Raw genomic sequence first — 27,393 nt, forward strand, 5'->3', positions numbered from 1 at the left:
TCTGTAGTAGGTGTAATAATATTAGCAAATAACTCCAATTAAAAATGTAGTATAGTTCTTCTCATTTGCTATGTTGCCTACCCCATGTGCAGGACATTGCAGTAGCTTAGGTATCCATGGTTACCAATCACTGATCTAGTGACAGTTAGTTGTTAGTGGTTGTAACTAGTAATGAGCGAGTATGCTCTGTTAACCCTTTCGGCAAGCATGTTCAGGTGCTCGCCGAGTATCTTCAGCGTGCTCGGATGTTATGTTTTAGTCACTCCGTGCCTCACATGTATTAAAGTTGTCAAACAGTCGCAAATCATGCGCACAGCGTGACTCAAACAAAACACCCGAGCACGCTCGCAAGTCTCGAGTAACTTAGCACGCTCGCAAGTCTCGAGTAACTTAGCACGCTCGCAAGTCTCGAGTAACTTAGCACGCTCGCAAGTCTCGAGTAACTTAGCACGCTCGCAAGTCTCGAGTAACTTAGCACGCTCGCAAGTCTCGAGTAACGAGCACGCTCGCAAGTCTCGAGTAACGAGCACGCTCGCAAGTCTCGAGTAACTTAGCACGCTCGCAAGTCTCGAGTAACTTAGCACGCTCGCAAGTCTCGAGTAACGAGCACGCTCGCAAGTCTCGAGTAACGAGCACGCTCGCAAGTCTCGAGTAACGAGCACGCTCGCTCATCGCTAGTTGTAACCATGGATATCTAAGCTACTGCAGTGCCCTGCACAAAGGGTAAGCAACATAGCAAATCAGAAGAACTATACTACATTTCTAATTGGACATATTTGCTAATATTATTACACTTACTACATATTGTGATAGGATCTTGGAGATAGGAAAACCCCTCTAAACATAAGCGATGGGAGCTGCTGTTAAGACATATACTGCTGGAGCCCACTCCATGCCCGCAGCGTGCAATATAAATGTACATCAGATGCCAGGATAAAGTTAAAAGAGTATCATATATAAAAAATAAATCCAAAACATCAGAAAACATTCAGACCAGTCATTCAAAATTTTATTTCACCATTTGATAAAAATACAACAATACTCGACATGACCGGCATGTAAACATCGAGAGAACGTAACAAAATCAAAGCACTTAACACCAGCAGCTAAAATACCAAAACCTATAGACTGCATAGAGATTACAGTAAGAATCATTCAGACGTCCATTAACAAGGAAACATGTTATCGCTGCATTGTATGGTTGTTACAATTATTATTTTTTTTACGTTCCGGTGGAAAATTTTTACTTTCTTGTAGTTCGTTGCAAAACTATTCACACCGTGCTATAGGGGAGGACAGAACAAGAAACAGGGCGATGTCTGTGTTACACCAAGAGCAGGGGTCTGCACGTTAGCTCTGCCTATATGGCTAGCCCCAACTGTTGGGACTTGGGAGGTAGCTATCCTGCCAGTCAATAGCTGACCCTTACATCATGACTTCTGCTAAGTCTGAAGGTGCGTATTTGGTATGTTTTTGATGCTGTGGAATATATGCACCGTGGGGAACTTGGTCAAACCAGAGTCTCCTCCAAAAGTAAAAGACCCCATTTCACCTTCTCTTTCTTGTAAACACATCTGAATACAACTGACTCCAGTTGCCACCAAATATTCACGGCACGGGACAAGAAGGGGTTAGGACATTAGGACTGAGCTCTGATTGGGTACAAAACAAAAAATATATATCCTTAACCCTATACCACATGTACAGTATGTGGTTGGCCAATATACCATTCAGTTTCCCCTAATACTTCAATAGAGACAAGTATTTGATACCGTGGGAGAAAAGGTAGAATAAGAGGATCACAAGGGAAAGAAAAAAAAATATTTGTTACCTTCCTCTTCATTTAAAAAAAAATCTACAATGTTTTCTCAATATATTCAAAATATTCTGTAAAAATATAGACGTATTTAATCATTTACCACGTATTTATATCCTTCTGTAGCTGCATAAGTAGATTTTGAATGGCAGATCTGAGTAATCTTTGGGGGCTTTTTTTTTTTTTGCTTCTTATTTACTTTTTGAACTTTTAAGGCGATGTTCACACGTTGCGTTTTATTTTTCCTGCAGGCAAAACCTGCTCTCTTGCCAGTAAAGAAGCTGCTTACAAAAGGCAAGTTTTGCTGAGTTTTTCAGGATCCCAAAGTTCAGCTTTGCTTTCACCACAAAAGCATGAACACAAGTCACCAATGCAAGACATATGTGAAACCATAAAACCATTGTTTTGAGGGGAAAAAGGGCAATTTGATCAAATTATTTAGTGGAAAAAGATTTTGTGTCTGAATAAATAGTGACTATTCTGAATAAAAAAAAAAGGTCATGAATTCATGAAAAAATACACAATTTCAAATGTAACAGTGGGGGGAGGCAAATTGGTCTGGAATAGTTTACCTAACACAGTGGCAGTGCATTGAGTTTGTAGGACACTGTTTACTTTTACACTTTGGTCAACCACAGGCATTGTTCAATTTCACACCTTGGTCAGCCAATGTTTATTACTAATTTAATTAAACTGTATTAATCCTATACTGCCATGAACAACAATATATTATGGTTTAAACTTGGGGGGGCGTTTTTGCACTTAATCATTGCTTTCTATGGGTGAAAAAACGCTGAAAGAAGGGACATGCTGCAGTTTGCAAAAACGCAGTAGCTTTCCCAGTCAGTCAGGGGAAAAAAAACAAAATGTGTGTGCATGAGATTTCTGAAATTTCAGACTTTTCTGGTATGCAGCTTAAAATTTGCATAAAAAACGCAGCAGAAACGTGTGAATATAACCTAAAAACAAAATGCAGCATTATACAGTAGCAGCAGCAAAATAAATGAGATTTCTAAAATCTCATTCACACGGTGTTTATTTTTCTAGTATTTTTATATTTAATTTATTTTTTTAAGATGTAATGCGTTTCTTCCTAGTGTTTTTTTTCTTTAGATGTGATGCGTTTTTTTTTTTTGTTTTTTTAACTGCAGCATTTTGATTTTTTCAGCTGTTTTGCTGCATTTTTTTACCTATTCAATTGAATGCACACAAAAAAACAAACATTTAATGTATGCATTTTTCCTGTGGAAAAACCCGCTGCAAAAATGCACTGTGTGAACATAGTTTAAAAGGCATTATGTGTGCAAACATGGAGTGTTCCCATTTGAACAATCCCGTACAGATAAGCAAGGCGGCTTCTCTCTATATACCAGACAGCTGCTGAAAAGACCCTGGATTACATAATCACCTATCTTGATCATTGTGCAATACTTGAAAAAGGCCGTACAAAGCAGAAAAGTAGTAGAGAGTAGTTAATCATATTTTTTAATTTTTAGGCTCCTGCATTATGCCATTGTTAGCAGTTATCTACCAAAGATGAAAATTAGACTTTCATCTGGCCGGTACAACACATAACCTAAGGAGACTAAAAGGCTTGCAGTAGATGCCAATAAATGGAGAAGCACCCCCTTATTTAAAAAAATAAATCCAAAAACATTCCTCGGTGTTTTTGTGTAGGCACTCGTTTGGTCCATGTACCGTGATGCTGGAGAATGGGTAGATGTGAGTGGACCGCTGTCGGTCCTATTTTGCGTTAAATCTTCCATGGCTTAATGTAAATCTGCAGAGACCTATTCACCGACACTACTCAGCTTTCAAAAATATTAAATATCACAACTATATAAAACTATACGTAGTATGTTCCCCATTATGCAAAAAAAAACAACCTAAAACATCACTTTATATTAATAGTAGTTTAAACGCAGAGGCGAAATTAAAATGTAGTGGCTTAAAACATTAATACAACTGTAAAGAAAGAGCAATTTCCATAAAAAAAAATTTTTTTTTTACAAAAATTAAAAAATAATATATAACAAAACAATTGAAAAAGAATCGACAATATTGATCAGCAGAATAAAACCACCAATATGCAACAAGGAATTATGAGAAATCTAAGTTCACATGATGGGATGGATCTACGCAGTGTGCGAGACCACAGGGATGTCTATTTCAATGGCTGACATCCGGGAGCGGGATGCATATGAAGGGGGGACGTAGCTGTGCATGCTGGGTGCGTGGGAATAGAGCGGCTGCCAAAATGGCGATGGAAGAGACTTGCAGGCACAGTACCAGATAAACAGTAACAGGGCCGTGAAATACATCCCCCCGGATCCGCCTATGGCAACAAAGACGGCAATGTCGTAGGTAAAATATGGCCCGTATTTCCTGTTCAATACCTCGTTATAAAATATCGACCATATGGACGGCGTAAGACTAATACAACCCGCCAGGATATACAGCAAGCCGGCCACGAGATGGCAGCCTGAACTGTTGATGACGCACCTGGCGATTTTTAGGTTTGGCACATTGGGGCTAAAAGTGGTGTTACATATTCCGGTTAGGCACAGGATTAGGGCAGAGCCGGCTGTCAGAATGCTGAATGGAAGGGCAAACTGGAGGACGCGGATGTCCAGCTGGTCGACGCTGGCGTACCACTCGCCGTCGTACATCAAGCACTCCCGGGACCACTCCTGACGGGTGCACTTCACCCACATGCCGATGCTGACCGTCAAGTTTTTTTCATGTCTGTTATAGGTGTAGAGTTTCATCTGCCTCCATTGGGGCAGCAGGGTGGCGGTAAAAAGACCTGCAATGGAGGCCGTGCCACAGACAAAGGCCAGTAGGGTGACCGCGTGCACTTCCTGACAGCCCATTCTTCAGCTCGCCTCTTGCGGAACCTTAAAAATAAAATACTAAATTAATACCCTAATAAAACCCATAAAATTTCATAAGTATTTCTATTTGCTCTCATCTTTACATAGACCTCTTAACCACTAGTCTTTTTTTCCTGCAGTTCTTGTTTTCCTGAAACAAGTCTGTACAGAATTAGGATGCAGTCTACTGTACAGCAGTAGAAACTAAATGGAAGTGACCAGCTGATTCAGCTCTCTCACCATCCAACATATACTTTCAAATTCAATAAACAGATACAGACGTTGCCTATTGAAGGGTACATGGCCGCTGGACCAGGGTTCTGCAACTATTCGTTCATCTGTAGTAAACAGCGTACGGGGCTGGAACAGCACGGCTCTGTACACTGTGTAATGGCTGGAACAGCACAGCTCTGTACACAGTGTAATGGCCACTCAGGTGCGGCAGCGCAGCTGTTACTGTTATTGAAGTGGATAGGAGCTGGGCAGCAGTACCACTGATTGAATACTGATGACCTAAGGATTGGCCATTATTATATAAGCAGTGGACAACTCTTTTACAATAGAGCAGTCAGGATTTAGAGGTTTCTATTATCTGATTTTGTTTTGTGTAAAATGTTGATAGGGTTATAGAGAAAGCCAGCGAGTCCCGCTTGCCCCACCTGATCATAGAAGAAAGCCTGCCAGTCCCGCTTGCCCCACCCGGTCATAGAAGAAAGCCTGAGAGTCCCTCTTGCCCCACCCGGTCATAGAAGAAAGCCTGCGAGTCCCGCTTGCTCCACCTGGTCATAGAAGAAAGCCTGCCAGTCCCGCTTGCCCCACCCAGTCATAGAAGAAAGCCTGCCAGTCCCGCTTGCCCCACCCGGTCATAGAAGAAAGCCTGCGAGTCCCTCTTGCCCCACCCGGTCATAGAAGAAAGCCTGCGAGTCCCTCTTGCATCACCCGGTCATAGAAGAAAGCCTGCGAGTCCCGCTTGCCGCACCCACTCATAGTGAAAGCCTGTGAGTCCCGCTTCCCACATCCACAGTGATTAACCTCTATCCCTGCATACAGAAAAAAGATGTTGATTACTATGTGTGTGGGTGAAGGTAGCGGGATAGCAGACTTTCTTTGAGTCCTGACAGTTTTTACAATTTTTTGTAATTGAAAATCCCAAAATCAAATGATCGCAAACTCAATATATCAGGTTCAGCATCTGCCCCATCCTAAACTGCTGTAAAGTCAACTTTTTACCCCAACAGTTCCATTCTACAGGGAACCAGGTTTTCACAGATACAGTTAGTGTTACGGTTGCATAAGTGCTTGTAACCCAATAAAAAATACGCCTTTTTATGTAGAGATTGGATGTCCCAGTCATGAGAAATGTAGTGTAGAAACATATGCACATTGTGCTGAGAGTGCACATCGCCATGATTTGTGTCAATGCACTTGGACGGCTTCTTCCAAGTGCAGTGACACTCCCCCGAAGCACTTCCCACCTGATTTGCATATGTCTGATATACTATATTTCTCATGACTGGCACCTCCAATCTCTACAGAAAAAAAAAAAAAGGTATTTTTATTTGGGGACAAGCGCCATCAAAGCCATACCAGTACTGCCACATGTAATAATGTGCTGACAGGTTCTCTTTGAAATAATTATATCCAGAAACCACATTATTAAAGAAACAGTTCCTGAAATTACCTCTATAGGAAACCACATTGTAATACCCCTTCTCCTAAAACTAATGAGAGAGACATGCAGAAGAATCCAGAGAATGGTCTTTCTTGTTCTGCATCGGAAAAATGAAAAAAATAATAATTGCAAATGGCTACAAAGCCACGTCCTCACCAAGACGGTTTTGCTACACGAGGCGCAGCGCACCCCCGTGCCTCTGTGCCGCAGCGCACCCCCGTGCCTCTGTGCCGCAGCGCACCCCCGTGCCTCTGTGCCGCAGCGCACCCCCGTGCCTCTGTGCCGCAGCGCGCCTCTGTGCCGCAGCGCACCCCCGTGCCTCTGTGCCGCAGCGCACCCCCGTGCCTCTGTGCCGCAGCGCACCCCCGTGCCTCTGTGCCGCAGCGCACCCCCGTGCCTCTGTGCCGCAGCGCACCCCCGTGCCTCAGCGTTCTTTATGAAAAGTAGACACTATATCGGTTTTTGCAAACTTTCGCACAAATATAAAAAGGGTCAATGCAGACGATTTAACCTTCAGCAAAAGCAAAATGTGGAGGCGTTCCTCGTGTGTCAAGGACTGAGAGGAGCACAATTGCTGCACTTCCCACCCACACACACTGAAACGCCTGGTAATTTGTGAATGCTTTCTACCTCGCAGCGTGTCAGGCCTCCCGGCTGAGCTGCAGACTATGTTCTACTGTCATTTTCCCACGCATATTTTTATTTTTTTTTGCAGATTGTGATAGAAAGGACCAGGTAGAAAAACTTACAATATGAGGCTGTGTCGGATTATATTTTTACAATTTGACAATATAGATTTTAGTGTCAAGAAGTGACAGTATATGGAGCCATTGCTTCTGGATGGACCAAGTCCCTTTTTTTGCTGCATGGGTACCATATGTGCCATTGCAGGCTATAGGCTCCATACTACATATCTGTAATCCATCCATTTTTCGCGTCTCCTTTGCGTTCAGAGCCATCAGGCGGTCGGTCAGTGGACTGGATGGATATGTGGAAATGAGCAATTCTGAGTCATAGATGCAGTCATTAGATCAACTTTCGTGTCACAGGCTGGGACTTGTCACCCACCCCTGATCTGTATCCTGAAGACATCACTCACTTTCTCATTCTGACTACATTTTATTCATGGTCACTATTGCTATTTATTTACTGCAAGGTATTTGCTCATTTTTGTTTGTCTTGGGTTTTGTCTGTTTGGTGGCCAGTGTGAACATGCGCCTACACGTTGCATGCACACCAACTTATATTCCAGTTAATTTCTTTAGGTTTTTGCACTCTATGCAAATAATCGCATGGCCTCCCTTTTCTTTGAGCTGGACATTATGTTTATATCGCTCACCCATGGCTGGGTGTCCATTAGTTGGGGCCTCGGTCATGCTTGGCCCTTATTCACATTGACGTGATTTGATGGTTTAAATAGAAGAGGTTGGGACCGTCCCATATAGGGTCACCTCGACGTGGTGGGATGGCTTTTACTTTTTTTTCTATCAAAACAATGTTAACTAATTACCACATTTAATTTTCATGCACTCTTGTTATTTATTTACTACATGGTATTTGCTCATTTTGTTTTTGTCTTAGGTTTTGTACGTTTTATTCTGAGCCTGAGTAAGGCTTCTATCGAGATTACTTTTTGGATTGGACACAAAGTAAAATGAAGCATCTTTAGCATCTAGAAAAACAATTAAGAGCTTTCACTATAAGCGGGTGCTGATCAGAGTGTGATCTGATTCTCTCAGATAAGATGGTAAAAAAAGTCTCTATTATGTCAGTCCGTAGAAATTGGACTGCACTCAGATGCCATCTGTGTGCAGTCCAATGTTTTCCACAGACTCACTTGCATGGAAGAGTTAGATCTGAATATAGAATCAAACCCAGGCATGTAGCGGACCGGAGAAGTCCAAGGGAAAAAAATCTGACGTGTACGGTCCCATTGCTCTGAGTGTGATCCGATGTTTTGTCGGACTGAAAATACGCTTGTCTGCACTAGCCCTAATAAAGTAAAAACGATTGCCTGAATGAATCAGGGAGGGTCTCAGCAGCCAAGAGATATACTCATCATTTACAGCAGGGGGTCACTCCAGCTGTGGTTGTACTACAACTCCCAAAATGTCCTATTAACAGTGCTGTGAACTGTAGTTTTGCATTGGTTGGAGAATGCCAATCTATTGTATATGTTTTGATGGCAAATAGATAGTAAAAGCCTCCCAATGCCTAAACCTGCAGCTATCAGGTCATGGTGGGAGATGTAATTTTACAAGAGGCAGTGGTCCCCTTTACATATGGTAAAAAAAAAATAAAAATAAAATCAATATCCTGTATGTCTATGGCTTTAATGGGTACCCCATCAGGGAGGGACCTTATCTGTTATATAAAATTGGACCTGTCACTTGCCATAAATATGTAATTTACCTGGTGCGAATGCCGCTGTTCTCCTGAACCTGGTGATATTTTTAGTTTGTTCCTGCGCCTCTCTCCGTTCCTAAGATGTAGCTTATGCTTGTTAGCCAAGCAGGCGTGATCCTCAGCTCTCCGATGGGCGTCTTATTGAGGCCTACGCTCCCCCCCAGGACTAGTTTTACATACCGGGAATAGAGATCAGTAACAAATGAGAAATAACGCCAGATTCATGAGAACAGCGGCATTTACACCGGGTTAAAAAAAAAAAAAAAAAAAAGTCATATTAATGAAAGGTGGCATGTCCCTTAAAACTCGCCACAATACCGTTACAATATAAAATAGGTTGCCTGTTGTAAAGCACAAGAAGCCTACTTGGATGGCTAGCGGTCAAACTTCACAAAAGTCCATTAATCCAGTAGGAATATAATCACTGTGAGCCGGCTCTGGATATTCTTCTATGTAGCGCTGCTCGTGCCAGGACTCCACAAGCCAAAGATTGAAGAACTGGCAGCGAGCTCTAACGCGCCTGAAAAGCTGTCAGGAGGGGAAGCTGCAAACCATCCCAAAACGTACAGTCTTGGCAGCAGCAAATGACAGTTCTTCATCTGCTTGTCAAACTGTGAGGAACCCGCTGACAACCCCACTCAATGGCATATTTACTGCCACAAAGAGAGTAATATGCGGCCTAAAACTCCCAGGAGCATAAAGAATTTCAGGGCCCAATTCAGGGGTCAACATATAATGGTGCAGGGCAAAGAAAATCCATCCCCTCAGGCCCTGCATCAGGGAGACCACAGCATAAGTAAGTACTACTTTCTGATGAATGAGGGTCTGATAACTGGGACCCCACATACCCCCTCGTCCCCATCTTGGAAAAGGAGGAGTGCAGAAATGGATTGCTGCCATACCCACTTTGCTATCTGGATGGTGCAGTAAAGGGTTGCGGGTCTTCCTTGTATAGGGGGCTACCTCTCTGGACTTGCTGTTTAGTTGTGTGAGCAAATCATCAATTAATGACAGCTATATTGTCAGCCACTCAGCTGTCCTAGAATCCTGATTGGTGATCGTGCCACCGTTTCATATTTTGACTCACAATGATTTCTTTTTTGTAGACATCAAATGTGCCAGTTATAAGCAATCCAGTGTACAAGCCATATGTAAATCAGGCTGGAAGTGCACTGTGGGCGTGTCATGCATTTGGACAAAGCAGCCTAAGCACAATGACACGCCCCCAGTGCACTTGCAGTCTGATTTACACGTTTCTTTTGCACTCGATTTCTCATGACTGACATCAGATTACTACAAAAAAAAGTATTGTTTTTATACACGGACAATCTGCTTTACAGCCGTCCCTCTACTTCTCTATGTAACAAAGGGCTGACAGGTTCCATCTTTGCAAAGTTTGTGGAATCACTTAGAATTGTATTTTGCAGTATCCTAAGATATCAGTATAACACTAACCTTACACCTAAACCCAGTAATTAGTGGTTATTGTATAAGATGTAACAAGCATCTTACCATAATTATAAGGCACCACAATAACAAAGTCTAACCTGGCAGAAAATATACAGACTTTTTTTTGGTAGGGGTGGGGGTCAGCACAAAGGTGGTTGATAAAACTTTGCCCTTCTGTTAAAATCCCAGAGAGAATGCTTGATTCACACACGACCCATCAAGAGTTTGGGAAGGGAGGGGGGGGGGGGTTATTTGCTTTACTGTACAGGGCTCTCCAACCTGTCATTCTCCAGCCCTGACAGGTACAGATTGAGAGTTGTAGTGTTACAACAGCTAGGGAGCCAGAGGTTGTGGAACATTGAGCCCCATTAGAAGAAAGGTTGTGTGTGTGTGTGGGGGGGGGGCGCGCAACAGAAGAAAGGTTGTGTGTGGGGGGGGGGGGCGCGCAACAGAAGAAAGGTTGTGTGTGGGGGGGGGGGGCGCGCAACAGAAGAAAGGTTGTGTGTGTGTGGGGGGGGCGCGCAACAGAAGAAAGGTTGTGTGTGTGTGGGGGGGGCGCGCAACAGAAGAAAGGTTGTGTGTGTGTGGGGGGGGCGCGCAACAGAAGAAAGGTTGTGTGTGTGTGGGGGGGGCGCGCAACAGAAGAAAGGTTGTGTGTGTGTGGGGGGGGCGCGCAACAGAAGAAAGGTTGTGTGTGTGTGGGGGGGGCGCGCAACAGAAGAAAGGTTGTGTGTGTGGGGGGGGCGCGCAACAGAAGAAAGGTTGTGTGTGTGGGGGGGCGCGCAACAGAAGAAAGGTTGTGTGTGTGTGGGGGGGGCGCGCAACAGAAGAAAGGTTGTGTGTGTGTGGGGGGGGCGCGCAACAGAAGAAAGGTTGTGTGTGTGTGGGGGGGGCGCGCAACAGAAGAAAGGTTGTGTGTGTGTGGGGGGGGCGCGCAACAGAAGAAAGGTTGTGTGTGTGGGGGGGGCGCGCAACAGAAGAAAGGTTGTGTGTGTGGGGGGGCGCGCAACAGAAGAAAGGTTGTGTGTGTGTGGGGGGGCGCGCAACAGAAGAAAGGTTGTGTGTGTGGGGGGGCGCGCAACAGAAGAAAGGTTGTGTGTGTGGGGGGGCGCGCAACAGAAGAAAGGTTGTGTGTGTGGGGGGGCGCGCAACAGAAGAAAGGTTGTGTGTGTGGGGGGGCGCGCAACAGAAGAAAGGTTGTGTGTGGGGGGGGGCGCGCAACAGAAGAAAGGTTGTGTGTGGGGGGGGGCGCGCAACAGAAGAAAGGTTGTGTGTGGGGGGGGGCGCGCAACAGAAGAAAGGTTGTGTGTGGGGGGGGGCGCGCAACAGAAGAAAGGTTGTGTGTGTGGGGGGGGGGCGCACAACAGAAGAAAGGTTGTGTGTGGGGGGGGCGCACAACAGAAGAAAGGTTGTGTGTGGGGGGGGGCGCGCAACAGAAGAAAGGTTGTGTGTGGGGGGGGGCGCGCAACAGAAGAAAGGTTGTGTGTGGGGGGGGGGGCGCGCAACAGAAGAAAGGTTGTGTGTGTGGGGGGGCGCGCAACAGAAGAAAGGTTGTGTGTGGGGGGGGGGCGCGCAACAGAAGAAAGGTTGTGTGTGGGGGGGGGGGCGCGCAACAGAAGAAAGGTTGTGTGGGGGGGGGGGGGCACGCAACATAAGAAACAGATCGGAGGCAGATAACTGCACATAGCTCTATACCATCAGATGTAGCAGAGCTGAGGCGGTCATGTTGCATGGTATGACCTTTGCATTAGACATGCAGCCCCCGGGTCCTGCCAGAACATCGCAGAGGAACATGATGTGACATTAGTACTAGACATGATTTGAGCAGAATCGCTTGATGCCAAATAAATGTACAACCCCTTTAAGAAATCAGAATACGATCCCCCCAGATAACACACGACACCCTCAGCTCTGCCCCTCCAGGATGCCGCGGTCACCGGTCTCCTAGTAACACTTTTGCACAATTCTTGACACCTGGAGACGGATTGTGCGATCATTGTATGTTGTTACATTCAGTGACAGAACATCGGGGTCTTCCCATTATATGAAGACCGCACCGAGCAGATCTGCACCGTCCCCTAGGCTGAGGCTCTGTAAGGTGCGCTGGGACTTGTAGTTCCACTAAGGCTGCACGCCACAAGCTGGTGACCCCCGCCCCAGAGACAGTGCTGCCCCCCGCTATGGCCTCTGCTCCAGCACTGGGGGGCGGTCATACCTGTAGCTTCTAAAACTCCCAGCACCGAGCCTGCCCCCCACCTCCCCGTGCAATAAGTAATACAAGTTCTGCAGAACACACACACACACACACACACACACACACACACACACACACACACACACACACACACACACACACACACACACACACACACACACACACCGGCTGCAGCGGGCTGAGGAGCGGCCACACGGCACTGACCTGGCGGAGGACACTCGGCGGAGCAGGGAGCCTGGCCGCGTCCGCACCGGAGCAGCTCCTGCTAGGTATTGACGATGACGTACGAACCACGTGACACGGGCAGGTCACATGACTCGTCCCTGCAACATTTCCGCTCTGGGGTCTGCAGTGTAAAAATGAAGGTGTCTAGCACAAGTGGACGGGGTGACGGAAATAGCCGAACGGCCTTTACTACTACGCCATTTCCGTAACTGTAGTAGAAGTGAATAACAGTTACAAAAAAACAGCGTTACCATGGAGAACTACGCTGTTTCCCTAACCCCTTAGTTACGGAAACTACGCAGCTCGTCGTTCTTACGTTGTTTCCGTAACTACCATTTAGTTCTATAGGAGCTACGAAAACAGCGTAGTAGTACAGCCCGCTCGGCTATTTCCGTCATCTGTCATCGGTTTATAGATTGGTATTCCTTTCTCAGACATGAATGGTCGAGCTGTGACTACCTGAAGTGAAAAAATAATAAATAATTTATAATAAAGACCTATGAATTTTGTGTTTAGATTGTGGTAGAAATGCATAGTTCCTCAACAGAAAATGTTTTTTTTGTTTTTTTTTACACATAGTTGGTCGCAGCAAATCTGCCGCAAATTCTTCACATATACGTCAAAAACGTATGCGATCATGCGCCATACGGTGAACTGCGTATTCATCCATCTGCATCTATATACGTGTTTTTTTTCCCCTCAATCAGCTTATAATAGAACAGACAGGAAAAAGTTTAGACTTATTGAAACTTACCACGACGCGTTTCAGCGCGTCTCCCATTAAGAACAATGGAGAGAAAGACATATACGTCTTTCATACAGTTTTTGGAGGACAATAAAAACCTGATCAACTACATTTTTTGTACATCAAAAAAAGAAAATGGCATTATGACATTAACCTGGCAAAGTGTAGTCAAAAGAACAGCTTTTTTGCTATGTCTTGCCCATGGATGCGCTGCCATATGTTTCTGAATACTTTGTGGCATCTGTTTTCTCATATGCCCAAAAAAATAAATAAATAAATAAATATAGTACCAGGCCGGCTTATTAAAAGAGAAGCTGGAGATGCCGGCAGGTAGGAGATGGGGCCCCGGTCTCCTGTCCTTTGACCACGTAATTCTGACCCGGCCACTGGACCAGGCTCCTGCAATCGATTCTCTCATCTCTAGTTTTGTATGTAGGTTTGCCACATATTTGCTGCAGATCTCACTAAGACCCCTTTCACATTGCGATCTTCCCCACGCTCAGTGGTCCTGTCAGGGCTTATGTCCGAACCCCTGGTAAAACAGGATTCTGGTGTATACGCCGATGGGCCCATTGACTATAATGAATCTGATAGAGTCAACGTGTGCATCATTTTCGGGGCGTATAAGCCTACTGGAGTAGGACACTCAGAAGCCATCTACATCTAGGTGTTTGCCTCCAGTAGGCGTATACTCCCAAAAATGATGCATGAAAAAGCACGCATTGACTCTGTCGGCATCATTATAGTCAATGGCCCCATTGGTGCATACGCCCTGTTTTGGGGAGGGGGGGTTTGAATGGAAGCCCTGATGGAACCACTGAACGTGGGACAAAGCACAGTGTGAAAGCACCTTAAGTGCAAAGGGTGGACATCACTATACGGCCACGGCCCCACTATCAGTATTTGGTCAGTATTCGGTCAGTAAAACCAGGAGTGGGTGATAAATGCAGAATTGGTGACTTGTTTCAATTATACCTTTTCTCTGATTGTTCCTCACCTGGTTTTGGCTTCCACTCCTGAGAAAAAATACTGACCGAATACTGATAGTGTGGCTGTGGCCTAACAGATTCAATATTGCTATGGTCAAATCCTAAAAATTTGCCATGTGGGAATCTGATCAATGGTAACAGCTAGGAATCGCTGTGGATTTTCAGAGCAAATCTGCAGCAATTCATTGTACAAGGTATGTGGAGAGGGTTTTTTTTTTTTAAAAAGTGTAATTTTTAATAGCATTTTTTTGTGCATTCAATTATTACATTATATTACAAGTCTACAGTGCAAAATAAAGCAGTACAGTGTAATTTCATAGCACATAACACCTGTTATGCATGAAAATGTGCAACGTTTCCAACTTTATGGCGCACTCTTACCTGAGTTGGGCTTGGTAGAAGAGGCGGGGACTAACCAGAGCTAATTAAATTTACTATAATTTACTCCAAAAATTGGCATAAATTATAGCTTATAGCTGATATAGGTGTCAGTTTTTGGTTTAAACACCGCTCAAGATGTACCAAATTAGGAGGCATGCCCCTCTTAATAAATTTAACGCATTTTACTCTAGCTGGCTTTTGTTTAATGGCTCCCATTCACATCAGATTGTTAGAGGTGTGCCGGTTAAGCATTTTAATCTTCATATCTCAGTATATCTTTCAGTATGGACCTGCTGGCAGAGCGGTTTTCTCTGATGCTGCAGTATTTTTGGTAAAATTTTCACTATTAGGTTTTTAGTGGGTTCTTGATGCTGCGTATTTTCACTGCGCAAAAAACACAGCGTCCTTACAGTTCCTGCAAAGTGGATGGTATTTATGGATATTTCATGCTCAATGTGCTTTTTTTTTACACTGTGTAAACTGTCCTATGCTACGTGTTTGAAACCTGCAACATGTTAATTTCTCCTGTGGGTACATTGAGTTTTTATGTGTAGATTTTCCCCATAGAATTGCATTAGATGCTGAAAAATTTCATATGCACTATAAAAAAGCATGTATAAAATGCAATGAAACAAACGCAGAAAATCTGTAACATCAAAAACTCACCAAATATTCATCATGGGAACGTAGCCAAAGGCCACGGCCCCACTATCAGTATTTGGTCAGTGTTCGGTCAGTATTTTTTCTCAGGAGTAGGAGTCAAAACCAGGTGAGGAACAATCAGAGAAAAGGTATAATAGAAACAAGTCACCAATTCTGCATTTATCACCCACTCCTGGTTGTGGCTAACACTCCTGAGAAAAAATACTGACCGAATACTGACCAAATACCGGTAGTGGGGCTGTGGCCTTAGAGTAAAAATCTACATAGAATCCTAGAATGTTAGTTGGAAGGGACCTCCGGGGTCCTCGTGTCCAGCCCCCTGCTCAATGCAGGATTCACTAAACCATCTCAGACAGATGTCTGTCCAGCCTCTGAAGACTTCCATTGAAGGAGAACTCACCACCTCTCATGGCCGCCTGTTCCACTTGTTAATCACACTCACTGTCAAAAAGTTTTTTTCTAATATCTAATCTGTATCTTCTCGCTTTCAGTTTCATCCCATTGCTTCTCGTGTTTACATGTGCAAATGAGAGTAAGGATAATCCCTCTACACTGTGACAGCCCTTTAGATATGTGTAGACAGCTATTAAGTCTCCTCTTAGCCTTCTTTTTTGCAAGCTAAACATTCCCAGATCCTTTAATTGTTTCTCGTGTCACATAGTTTGCAGTCCGTTCACCATCCTGGTCGCTCTTCTCTGAACTTGCTCCAGTTTTTCAATGTCTTTTTTAAAACGTGGTGCTCAGAACTGGACACAGTATTCCAGATGAGGTCTGATCTACATGGCTGCAGTAACGCAGGCAGTGCCTGATTAATGCTGACCGTGGTTCAGGCAGCTTGAATCAGTGGTTCCCTACTCTCTCTAGTAAGAGGGTTAACACTTTCAACCCCCTTACAAGCCGAACCTGCCGACTTCTCTTATTAAAGCATCAGTGACGTTTGACTGGTGGGACTCGCACCGATCAGTGGAAAGGGGCACTTTTATCCCTCTTTGTCTGGGAACGGCAGTGTATAGGCCTGACTGATGCTTCATTCATTTTATAACATTGCCGCTTTCTCCCATAGAGAATCAATGTATTTTATTTTCTGTTTTATGTATATAAATCTGATTCATTGTATAAGGAAAAACTATGCAGCCTCCTATAATAAGTTTGTCATTTTTGATTAATCACCCACAAGATCTAATCTATATACTACTGTACTTCAGCTGTGCTGCAGTTTGCTACCCAGCGGGCTGTCAGGAGTGCCGCTGTGGAGCTGAGATGCTGAAGGCGCCCTACGTTCTCAGGATTAATTTTTGTCCCTGACATTATAAGATAAGAGTGCTCCTTCACAGACTGGAAAAGAAGCTCTTGCGTCATCTGCTTGTCTGGTTTTCATAAATGTTATTATTATTACTATTTCTTATTAAGTATTATTTTCTGATCTTATCTTTTGTGTTTTTATTTGACAGGAGGATTATCTATTACATTCTGTTTACAAATCAAAAGTCCTTGAATTTCCTCTCGACGAACTGCCATCCGGTAAGTTTTTCAAGACTGGTTTGGTTTTCTTGTCATTATTTTTTCTACTAACAGAATAGAAAATGTATAAAGTATACAGGAGTATCAGGAAACCTTAATGAATTGTGAGTATCATAGTTACATCTACATTCCACTTCCTTTGCTTCTAGAATTTTGGTCACTGAACGAGACATCTGTAAAGTTGAGTCAGACGTCAGGACCTCGGAGGAAAAAGAGAAATGTGAGTAAAATCATCACAGGGGCAATTTAATGTATTGAGAACCAGAAATATTCTATAAATTTGCAATCAATGTTAGAGTTAATAAAGTAAGAATAAAAAAATAAGGGTTTTCCCAAAAGGTTCAGCATTTACTTTGAGCCACTTGAGAGGCGTGTGTCTTGCGAGTTGAGTGTCTACTGTAGCTGATTATCAGAATATCGGCGCAATAAATGGTCTTCTCCTCCCCATTAGTTACAGTTGAAACCAGAAGTTTACATATACTATATAAAAAGACATATATGCATGTTTTTCTCAATATCTGACATGAAATCAGAATAAACCTTTCCTGTTTTAGGTCAGTTAGGGTTACCATAATTTTTAATATTTGCCAAATGCCAGAATAATAAGTGCGAGAGAGAATGTTTTAAGGCATTTTTATTACTTACCGCAAAGTCAAAAGTTTACATACATTTCATTAGTATTTGGTACCGTTGCCCTTAAATTGAATGAGTTGGGTCACACCTTTGGGATATCCTTCCACAAGCTTCTCACAATAGTTTATCGGAATTTGGGCCCATTCCTCCTGACAAAACTGGTGTAACTGATCCAGGTTTGTAGGTCGCCTTGCTCGCAGCCTTTTCAGCTTTGCCCATAAGTTTTCAATAGGATTGAGATCAGGGCTTTGTGATGGCCACTCCAAAACATGGACTTTGTTATCCTTAAACCACTTTGTTACCATTTTGGCAGTATGCTTCGGGTCATTGTCCATTTGGAAGACCCATTTCCGCCCAAACTTTATCTTCCTGGTTGATGTCTTGAGATGTTGCTTCAGTATTGCCACATAATCTTCTTTTCTCATGATGCCATCTATTTTGTGAAGTGCACCAGTCCCTCCTGCTGCAAAACAAATCCCACAACATGATGCTGCCACCCCCGTGTTTCACAGTTGGGATGGTGTTCTTAGGCTTCCAAGCTTCTCCCTTTTTCCTCCAAACGTAACGATGGTCATTATGCCCAAAAGGTTAAATTTTAGTTTCATCAGATCACAGGACATGTCTTCAAAAATTAAGGTCTTTGTTCCTGTGTGCATTTGCAAACATTAATCTGGCTTTTTTATGTTTCTTTTGGAGTAATGGCTTCTTCCTGGCAGAGTGGCCTTTCAGCTCATGTTGATGCAGTACTCATTTCACTGTGGATATTGACACAATCTTACCAGCTTCTGCCATCATCTTCTCAAGGTCTTTTGCTTTTGTCCTTGGGTTGATATGCACATGTCGGACCAAAGCACGTTCATCTCTGGGACACAGAACCCGTCTCCTTCCTGAGCGGTATGAGGGCTGGACATTCCCATCTTGTTTGTACTTGCATATAATTGTTTGTACAGATGAAAAAGACACCTTCTGGTATCTTGAAATTGTACCCAATGATGAGCCAGACTTGTGCAAGTCCATAATTCTCTTCCTGATATCTTGGCTGATTTCTTTAGACTTTCCCATGATGCTATACAAAGAAGCAGTGTGTTTCAGGTGTACATTAAAATACATCCACAGGTGTGTCTTTAATTAACTCAGATGTTGCCAAAAAAACTATCAGAAGCTTCCGAACACATGACATCATCATATGGGCAGTCCAGAATTGTTTAAAGGCATAGTAATCTTAGTGTATGTAAACTTTTGACTTTGCAGTAAGTAATAAAAATGTGTTAAAACATTCTCTCTCTCTCTCATTATTCTGGCATTTGGCAAATATTAAAAATTATGGTAATCCTAATTGACCTAAAGGAAAGGTTTATTCTGATTTCATGTGAGATATTGAGAAAAACATGCAGATGTGTCTTTTTATATAGTGTATGTAAACTTCTGTTTTCAACTGTATATACTGTTGAAGGCAATGTACTCCTTTAAACTATTTTAGAAATGAAACAGATTTGCAATTGGTTTCCATAAAAAATGGTATTGTTTGGCATGTAGAGTCTGCCCATAACACATTAAAATGCATAATCCCTTAGTTGCCTTGATGATTCCTGACTGCAGCATCTAAGAGATTAGAGAGGGAGAGGGTTCTGTCTCGGCAGCCTCATCATGCAATAACCTCTAAATTGGACATGTATAAAAACCTATTAGAATCTGCCTCTTTTTCACATTGACAGGAATAAAACACTGTCATATGAAATATGCATTGTATTGTCTGAGTGATCAGAAGGTTGGATGTTTAAGTCATCCAGTACAACCAAATGCGTCCAAAAAAAATGGTCAAAAAAGTATTCGTTTTGGCTTGTAATTTTTTTTTTTTTAAGAAAAAACAAATGAAGAAAATTTAGGTAATATTTTATTTCCACTAAAAAGACTTTCTAAAAAGTTAAACACATACATGATTGGAATCACATCATCTGTAATGGCATGTACAATAAAATTATAACATTACTTATCACACATGCGTTTAAAAAAATCCAAATCTGCTGATTTTGTTCATTCCATCTCCAAAGAAAGCAATAAAAAGTGGGGAAAAAACTGTGTGTACAGCAAAATAGCACTAATAAAAAGTAAAAGCCCTGCCACAAAAAAATCATGGCCTCACACAGCTCTGCCGATGGAAACAAACAAATGTTGCTGGTCTTTGCAAGAAACAAATACAAAAACAAATTATTTTCAAAAATATTGTGTTTCTATTGTGCAAAAGTATATATGTGTGTACATATGTATGTGTATATGTATATATATGTATGTGTATATATATATATATATATATATATATATATATATATATATATATATATATATATACATATACATATATATATATATATATATATATATATGATGTGAAATCGGGAAAGCATGCTCCAGCACACATAGTGCTGAGAGAGTTAATAGGGTGTTTCAGGGCCGTTTTTTTCGAGCAGTCATAAGAGATGGGGGGATTGGCTACTCACATATCCCCACCCCAGGGCATGTGTATAAAATGGAGACCAAGAGTCTCATTCAGTGTCTGTGGCTGGAGGTGTGGAGACCTCCAGAGTGTTTGTTACACTGTGCCGGATAAGGTTTCCCTTTGTTTACATCTGGAAGTGCGGTTTATGCGGCATAATAAACCTGCCTTGGACATTTTTAAAGATATATATATATATATATATATATATATATATATATACAGTACAGACCAAAAGTTTGGAAACACCTTGTTTCACACTTTTTTGTTAAGTATATAATTCCACATGTGATAATTCATAGTTTTGATGTCTTCAGTGTGAATGTACAATTTTCAAAGTCATGAAAATACAGAAAAATCTTTAAATGAGAAGGTGTGTCCAAACTTTTGGTCTGTATTGTGTGTGTGTATATATATATAATATATATATATATATATATATATACACACACACACACACATATATCTGCTATATCTGCACACACACGTGGCCAAAAGTATTGGCACCCTTGAAATTGTTCCAGAAAATGAAGTATTTCTCCCAGAAAATGATTACAATTACACATGTTTTGTTGTACACGTGTTTATTTCCTTTGTGTGTATTGGAACAACACAAAAAAAAAGAAAAAAAGGCAAATTGGACATAATTTCCCACAAAACCCCCAAAATGGGCCTAACATAATTGTTGGCACCCTCAACTTAATATTTAGTTGCACACCCTTTGTAAGAAGTAGCTGCAATCAATCACTTCCTATGACCATCAACAAACTTCTTACACCTCTCAGCTGGAATTTCAGACCACTCTTCTTCTGTAAACTACTCGAGGTCTCTCATATTTAAAGGGTGCCTTCCCCTAAGAGCAATTTTAAGGACTCTCACAGGAAAATTAAGGTTGTGGCTTATGAAATGCGGAGATGAAAAAGACATATCTATTCATCAGGTACCAAACTAGGTTTCAGAGCAAAAAATAAAAAGAACATTCAGGTTTTCAAAATCCCATAAAGATGAAAGAAAGTATAATTGAAGCTGCTAAAATGAAAATTAATAAGGTTGTACAAAATAAGTATTGCAAACTTTTATCATTTCCTCATTTTATTTCCAGGTTCAGTGGATATTAAATAATGTCCAGGATGAGTCGAAATATGTGGAACTAATGATCGTTAATGATCACCTAATGGTATGATAATCACAGCATTTATCTATCTATCTATCTATCTATCTATCTATCTATCTATCTATCTATCTATCTATCTATCTATCTATCTATCTATCTATCTAGGCTGCCACCACAAATTTCAGGGTTTCTTACTGGCAAAATTTTCGGGCCCTCTTGAGACTCTGCCCAGGCTCCACCTCCACCTTCACCCCAGCTCTGCCTCAACACCTCGAACCTTCCACAGTGCCACTGGCCCTTCTTGGAAAAACTCCACTTCTGCACCACGTCCTCACCAATCACACATTAACAGTTCCCATCGAACACCATATCACATATATAGCCATTAGATTTGTTTTGGCCAAAAGATTTTTTAAGCCGCCACCACAACAAGATAGACTCTTTTGGTCGGGCCCTACTCTGCTCTAACCTATTTAACATTTCTTAAAATATTCAATACCTCTTTACCTGGCCGCGGTCCAGTGGTGTCCTCTTCCATCTTCATATGCGGTGCGGACAGACTGGCGCATAGCAGTGACGTCATACGCCGGTGACGTGCGCGCTGTTGTCAACTGCCGGCCTCTGATTGGCTGGCGGCTATTAACTATTGCCGTGCAGGAAGCCACCGGCACAGCACTATATTTCAACTGAGCGTGTGTCCGAGGATGCATGTTCAATTGAATATTGAACCGGTGCAACCCACCCCTGCCTCTGGGGCCTGGTGAGCAGAAGCAAAAGGATGGGGGGTGGACTGGGTGAGACACGCTGCCAGCTTGCTCACCGGGCCCCATACAGCAGTAAAGGTGGTGTGAAGACCCGGGATCTTCCATGGCAATACTTTATTGAACCACAAAATAGGACAATAAACACATAGAACAGTCGCAGCAAATACCCAAGATGGTACAACATTACACAGTCTCACCCTTCCACTCCGCCTGCCTGGGATAGAACAACTGCGACTTTGGGACTTCCAGGGCCAACTACCTCAACCAGTGGCCCCCCACTTCTGGCGGGCCCCCACAGAGAGAAGGTATCGGCAAGCTTAGGAAGCTAGCAGTCCATCGAGGTACAAGGCCAGGAGACCCAAGGGTCCCACCCTGGCCTCTCCGAGAGTTTCCATGAGACCAGATGACCAGCTGGTCCCAATCTGGCTTCTCCAAATGTCTCCATGGGTTCCAGGCTACCGGTCTCCCCAAATGTATCCATGGTCTCTCTGATGGTCAATGGAGCAGATCTGTATCTTTCCAGTCAGGGCCGTACCCTTAGACCGGAATCATGTAGAATCCAAATCTGTGTCTCTTTGGATAGAGCCACCATGCAATCCATCTACTGTCCTGAAGGATGTCTCTCATTCTCCTTGTAAAGTCTTTCTGATTCTCTGTTTCAGGTCTCCTGCTACAGAAGCACATGTCCCTTTTTAAGTATACATCCACAGGTTGGGGGGAAAGGGCAGCCTCATGTCTCATTGCTTGAGGATTTAATGAATTTGCTTAGTTTATCCACCTGTCTTGTGAGTCAATAAGCCACAGGGTCCACAAAGGTTAATCAACATATTTAGCAAACATTCATTGTTCACAGACCCAAAAGGAGACAACAATCGGGGTTATACAAATAGTATGACCTTCTTGATCAGCCACAGAAAAACACATACATTTACAAGTCAACATGAACCCAATAGTGTATTTCTCTTGGCTTAACTAATATAATTGTCTGGCTTATTAAGAGTATAAGTTGTATCGCCACAGTTAGTAATGCCCTGTCTATCTAACATTTTCTAGTATCTGTCTGTCTAACTTATCTGTCTGTCTGTCTTACAGTTAGTATCTGTCTGTCTATCTAACATTTACTATTTAATTTCCTTTTCTTACAGTATAAGAAGCATCGTTTATCTGTCGGACAAACAAACAGCTACGCTAAATCTGTGGTGAACATGGCTGATTTAGTGAGTATAATTAGATCTAACCATACTGAGCGTCATATAATAAGTCAGGCAGGATGGGGACTAATGCAGTAAAGAGCTCAGAAGCGAAAAGGGGCAGAATGCAGATGACATGCTGCCGTGCTCGCAAAAGTGTTATTTTTTGTCATTATTTTATTATCACGCTAAAATTTACTTTCACTCACAATGGTCTCAGAATATAAAGTATCTACAGTATGGGACATATTATTTAGTAATGAGATAAATATGCTGCTGTAAAAATACAATATGTAATACACACATATATGCAGCTCTGGCAAAAATTAAGAGACCACTGCAAAATTTTCATTTTCTCTGATTTTTCTCTTTATAGATATATTTTTGAGTAAAATGTACATTGTTGTTTTATTCTATAAACTACTGACAACATGTCTCAGAAATTCAAAGCTAAAAATTTTATATTTATTTGCAAAATAATAAAAAAGAAACCGTGCTTTCAGACCTCAAATAATGCAAAGAAAATAAGTTCTTATTCATTTAGAAACAACAATACTCATGTTTTAAGTCAGGAAGAGTTCAGGAATCAATATTTGGTGGAATAACCATGATTATTAATCCCAGCTTTCATGCGTCTTGGCTGCTTTCCACCAGTCTTTTACACTGCTTTTGGGTGACCTTATGCCACTCCTGGCACAACAATTTAAGCAGTTCTTCTTTGATGGCTTGTGACTATCCATCTTCCTCTTGATTACATTCCAGAGGTTTTCAATGGGGTTCAGGTCTGGAGATTGGGCTGGCCATGGCAGGGTCTTGATGTGGTGCTCCTTCATCCACACATTGATTGACCTAGCTGTGTGGCATGGGGCATTGTCCTGCTGGAAAAAACAGTCCTCAGAGTTGGGGAACATTGCCTGAGCAGAAGGAAACAAGTGTTTTTCAAGGATAACCTTGTATGTGGCTTGATTCATACGTCCTTCGCAAAGATTAACCTGCCCAATTCCAGCCCTTCTGAAGCATCCCCAGATCATCATCGATCCTCCACCAAATTTCATAGTGGGTGCAAGACACTGTGGCTTGTATGCCTCTCCAGGTCTCCATATAACCATTAGACGACCAGGTGTTGGGCAAAGCTGAAAATTAGACTCATGAGAGAAGATTACCTTACGCCAGTCCTCTATGGTCCAATCCTTATGGTCTTTGGCAAACTTCAGCCTGGCTCTCCTTTGCTTCTCATTGATGAAAGAGTTTTTTCTAGTTTTACATGACTTGAGGCCTCTAGGAGCCTGTTACCAACTGCTCTCACCTGCACTTCACCCCAGCTGCCATTTGCCATTCCTTTTGTAGGTCACTTGATGTCATCCTGCAGTTGCCGAGTGACATTCTGTAACGGGTCTGGGAGGCGGAACCTCTGAGCTACTATACAAGGGGGCGGTCCTTGTAAGGGAGCGGGTGGCGACCAGGCAGGCAGTCACAGCAGGTGACCGGGACAGTCTCTAGAAGAACGGGCAGGAGGTCACGGCAAGTGACCGGGGCAGTCTCTGGATGAACGGGCAGATGGTCACGGCAAGTGACCGGGGCAGTCTCTGGGTGAACGGGCAGATGGTCACGGCAAGTGACCGGGGCAGTCTCTGGGTAAAGGGTTGGTACGACCTGTGGCGGCTGATGGTAGACGTGAGCTCCCAGGTGAGCAGGCGAGAGTCTCTGGATAAACGGGTGGTCACAGCATGTGACGGCGGAGCCTCCAGGAAGACCAACAGACAGGCGGCAGATGAGCGCTCCCAGGTGAGCGGGCAGAAGTCTCTGGACAGGCGGGTGGTCACAGCACGTGACGGCAGGGCCTCCAGGTAGGCTAGCAGACAGGCAGCAGATGAGCGCTCCCAGGTGAGCGGGCAGGAGTCACTGGACAGGCAGGTGGTCACAGCACGTGACGGCAGAGCCTCCAGGTAGGCTAGCAGGCAGGTAGCAGATGTGCGCTCCCAGGTGAGCGGGCAAGCTGGTCCTTAGACAGACTGACAGGAGTAGTAAGGCAGACCGTCGGACCTCAGGCTAGCAGGCAGGTAGCAGAATATCAGGCAGGAATAAGACAGCAAGCTGGCAGGAATCTGGCAGGTATCTGGCAGGTAACTGGCAACGGGACCTGAGGGCTGAAGCAGAGTAGTGAACAGTGCAACAACATTGCTCGGGCACCTCCATTTTGGAGGAGGTGCCTTATATATGGTGAAGTCCTCCGGCCATTGGCCGGGGACTCCTTAGGACGGCGCGCGCGGCCCCTTTAAGAGGGAGGGAGAGCGCGCGCCCTAAGCACAGTGGCCGGGAAGGAGCGCGCGCTGCCAGCAGAGCGGGAGGAGGACGCCGGGCACGGAGCAGAGAGGTGAGGGGAACAGCGTCCCTGCCTAGCAGAGGGCAGGGACGCCGGCGCTACAGTACCCCCCCCTTTAGGCCCCCCCTTTTTTAGGCCAGACAGAAATTTAGCAAGGATGAGCGGGGCATGGATGTTCTCCCGGGGCTCCCACGTTCTCTCCTCAGGACCAAACCCCTTCCAATCTACTAGAAAAAAGGTCTTTCCTCTTACCCTTTTGGTGGCAAGAATGTTCTCTACCTCAAACTCATCCTCAGCAGAAACCGGAGCAGGAGGCGTACCTGTAGACTTGGAAAAAGAGTTAAGTACCACAGGTTTGAGGAGAGATACATGGAAGGAGTTAGGGATCCGTAAGTTGGCCGGGAGTTTCAATTTATAGGCCACCGGGTTGATCTGACTGATGACCTCCAGAGGACCGATGAACCGAGGCCCTAACTTGTAAGAAGGTATCTTGAGTCGGACATATTTAGATGAGAGCCAGACTTTATCTCCAGGACGAAATTGTGGAGGATCCAGGCGTTTTTTGTCAGCGTGTCTTTTCATCCGTTCGGACGACTGAAGGAGTGCGGATCGGGTACTCTCCCAAATGGAGGAAAATTTGCTAACGAGAGATTCCGCAGCCGGGTTGTCCACAGAGGTGGAGACAGGAAAAGGAATCCGAGGATGCTGACCGAAGACTACAAAAAACGGGGATTTGGAGGAGGATTCGCTCTCGTGATTGTTATAAGAGAACTCGGCCCATGGTAGGAGATCCACCCAGTCTGAATGATGGGCATTAACGAAGTGCCGGAGGTAACTGGTCAGGTTCTGATTGATCCGCTCCACTTGACCATTGGACTGTGGGTGGTAAGCGGAAGAGAAGTCCAGGGTGACGTCTAGCAGTTTACAAGTGGCTCTCCAGAAGCGTGAGGTGAACTGTACCCCACGATCCGACACGATGTGGAGGGGCAGGCCATGAAGACGAAAGATGTGACGAATAAAGTCTTTAGCTAGCTCGGGTGCAGACGGGAGGCCTGGCAGGGGAACGAAATGAGCCATCTTGGAGAAGCGGTCAGCGACCACCCAAATGACCGTACAACCGGCAGAGACTGGGAGGTCAGTTATAAAGTCCATTGCTATATGCTGCCAGGGGGCAGCAGGTACAGAAAGCGGAAGGAGGCGACCGGCTGGCAGATGTCTCGGAACCTTGTTGCGGGCGCAGGACACACAGGCAGAAACAAAGTCTATTACGTCCTTGTGCAGGGTAGGCCACCAGTAGTGCCGGGTAATAAGCTGGAGGGTCTTTTTCTGACCGGCGTGGCCAGCCAGTTTAGACGAGTGACCCCAGTGAAGGATCTTCTCCCGATCAGGTACTGATACGAACGTCTTTCCGGGAGGGAGACGATTTAGACTCACGGGAGCCACCTGCATTACTCTGGCGGGATCGATGATGTGTTTCGGATCTTCCTCGAGATCAGACACCAGAAAGGATCGAGACAAGGCGTCCGCCTTGACGTTTTTGTCAGCCGGGCGAAAATGAAGAACAAAATCAAAGCGAGCAAAAAACAAGGACCACCGGGCTTGGCGCGGGTTAAGTCTCTGGGCATGCTGGAGGTAAGCCAAGTTCTTGTGGTCAGTGTAAATTATTACCGGGTGAAGAGCCCCCTCGAGCAGGTAACGCCACTCCTCCAATGCCAGTTTGATGGACAATAACTCTCGGTCTCCTATGGAATAATTGCGCTCTGAGGAGGAGAAGAGTTTAGAGAAGAAGCCGCAAGTTACCATCCTCCCGGAAGATGATTTTTGAGTAAGTACCGCTCCGGCTCCAGAGGAGGAGGCGTCAACTTCCAGGAAGAACTGCTTGTTGCCGTCCGGGCGATGCAGCACCGGGGCGGAAGAGAA

General features: G+C 44.0%; 2 protein-coding genes across 5 annotated transcripts in view; one reads left to right on the forward strand and one right to left on the reverse strand.

Annotated features, from left to right (window-relative positions):
• The window catches only part of ADAM22 (ADAM metallopeptidase domain 22), a 312,368-nt gene that overhangs the window by 178,652 nt on the left and 106,323 nt on the right, over positions 1-27,393 (forward strand). For all 4 annotated transcript variants that reach the window (XM_073677446.1, XM_073677443.1, XM_073677444.1 and 1 more), the window contains exons 7-10: positions 16,886-16,955; positions 17,105-17,175; positions 21,185-21,259; positions 23,106-23,177. In XM_073677446.1, coding sequence (XP_073533547.1) covers positions 16,886-16,955; positions 17,105-17,175; positions 21,185-21,259; positions 23,106-23,177 — 288 coding nt within the window. The remainder of the gene's footprint in view (positions 1-16,885; positions 16,956-17,104; positions 17,176-21,184; positions 21,260-23,105; positions 23,178-27,393) is intronic.
• On the reverse strand, positions 996-12,823 carry CLDN12 (claudin 12). Its single transcript, XM_073677447.1, has 2 exons — positions 12,636-12,823; positions 996-4,713 (listed from the first exon to the last, which is right to left on the reverse strand). The coding sequence occupies exon 2, from the start codon at positions 4,687-4,689 to the stop codon at positions 3,952-3,954; it is 738 nt and encodes a 245-aa protein (XP_073533548.1). The 5' UTR covers positions 4,690-4,713; positions 12,636-12,823; the 3' UTR covers positions 996-3,951.

Source organism: Phyllobates terribilis, unplaced genomic scaffold (genome assembly GCF_046119375.1).
Source record: "Phyllobates terribilis strain yellow unplaced genomic scaffold, ASM4611937v1 Scaffold_4__5_contigs__length_816908805, whole genome shotgun sequence".
Classification (NCBI taxonomy): Eukaryota; Metazoa; Chordata; class Amphibia; order Anura; family Dendrobatidae; genus Phyllobates; species Phyllobates terribilis.

Excerpts from the sequence above, each read along its gene's own strand:
- CLDN12 (XM_073677447.1), bottom strand. The coding sequence starts at position 4,689 with ATGGGCTGTCAGGAAGTGCACGCGGTCACCCTACTGGCCTTTGTCTGT.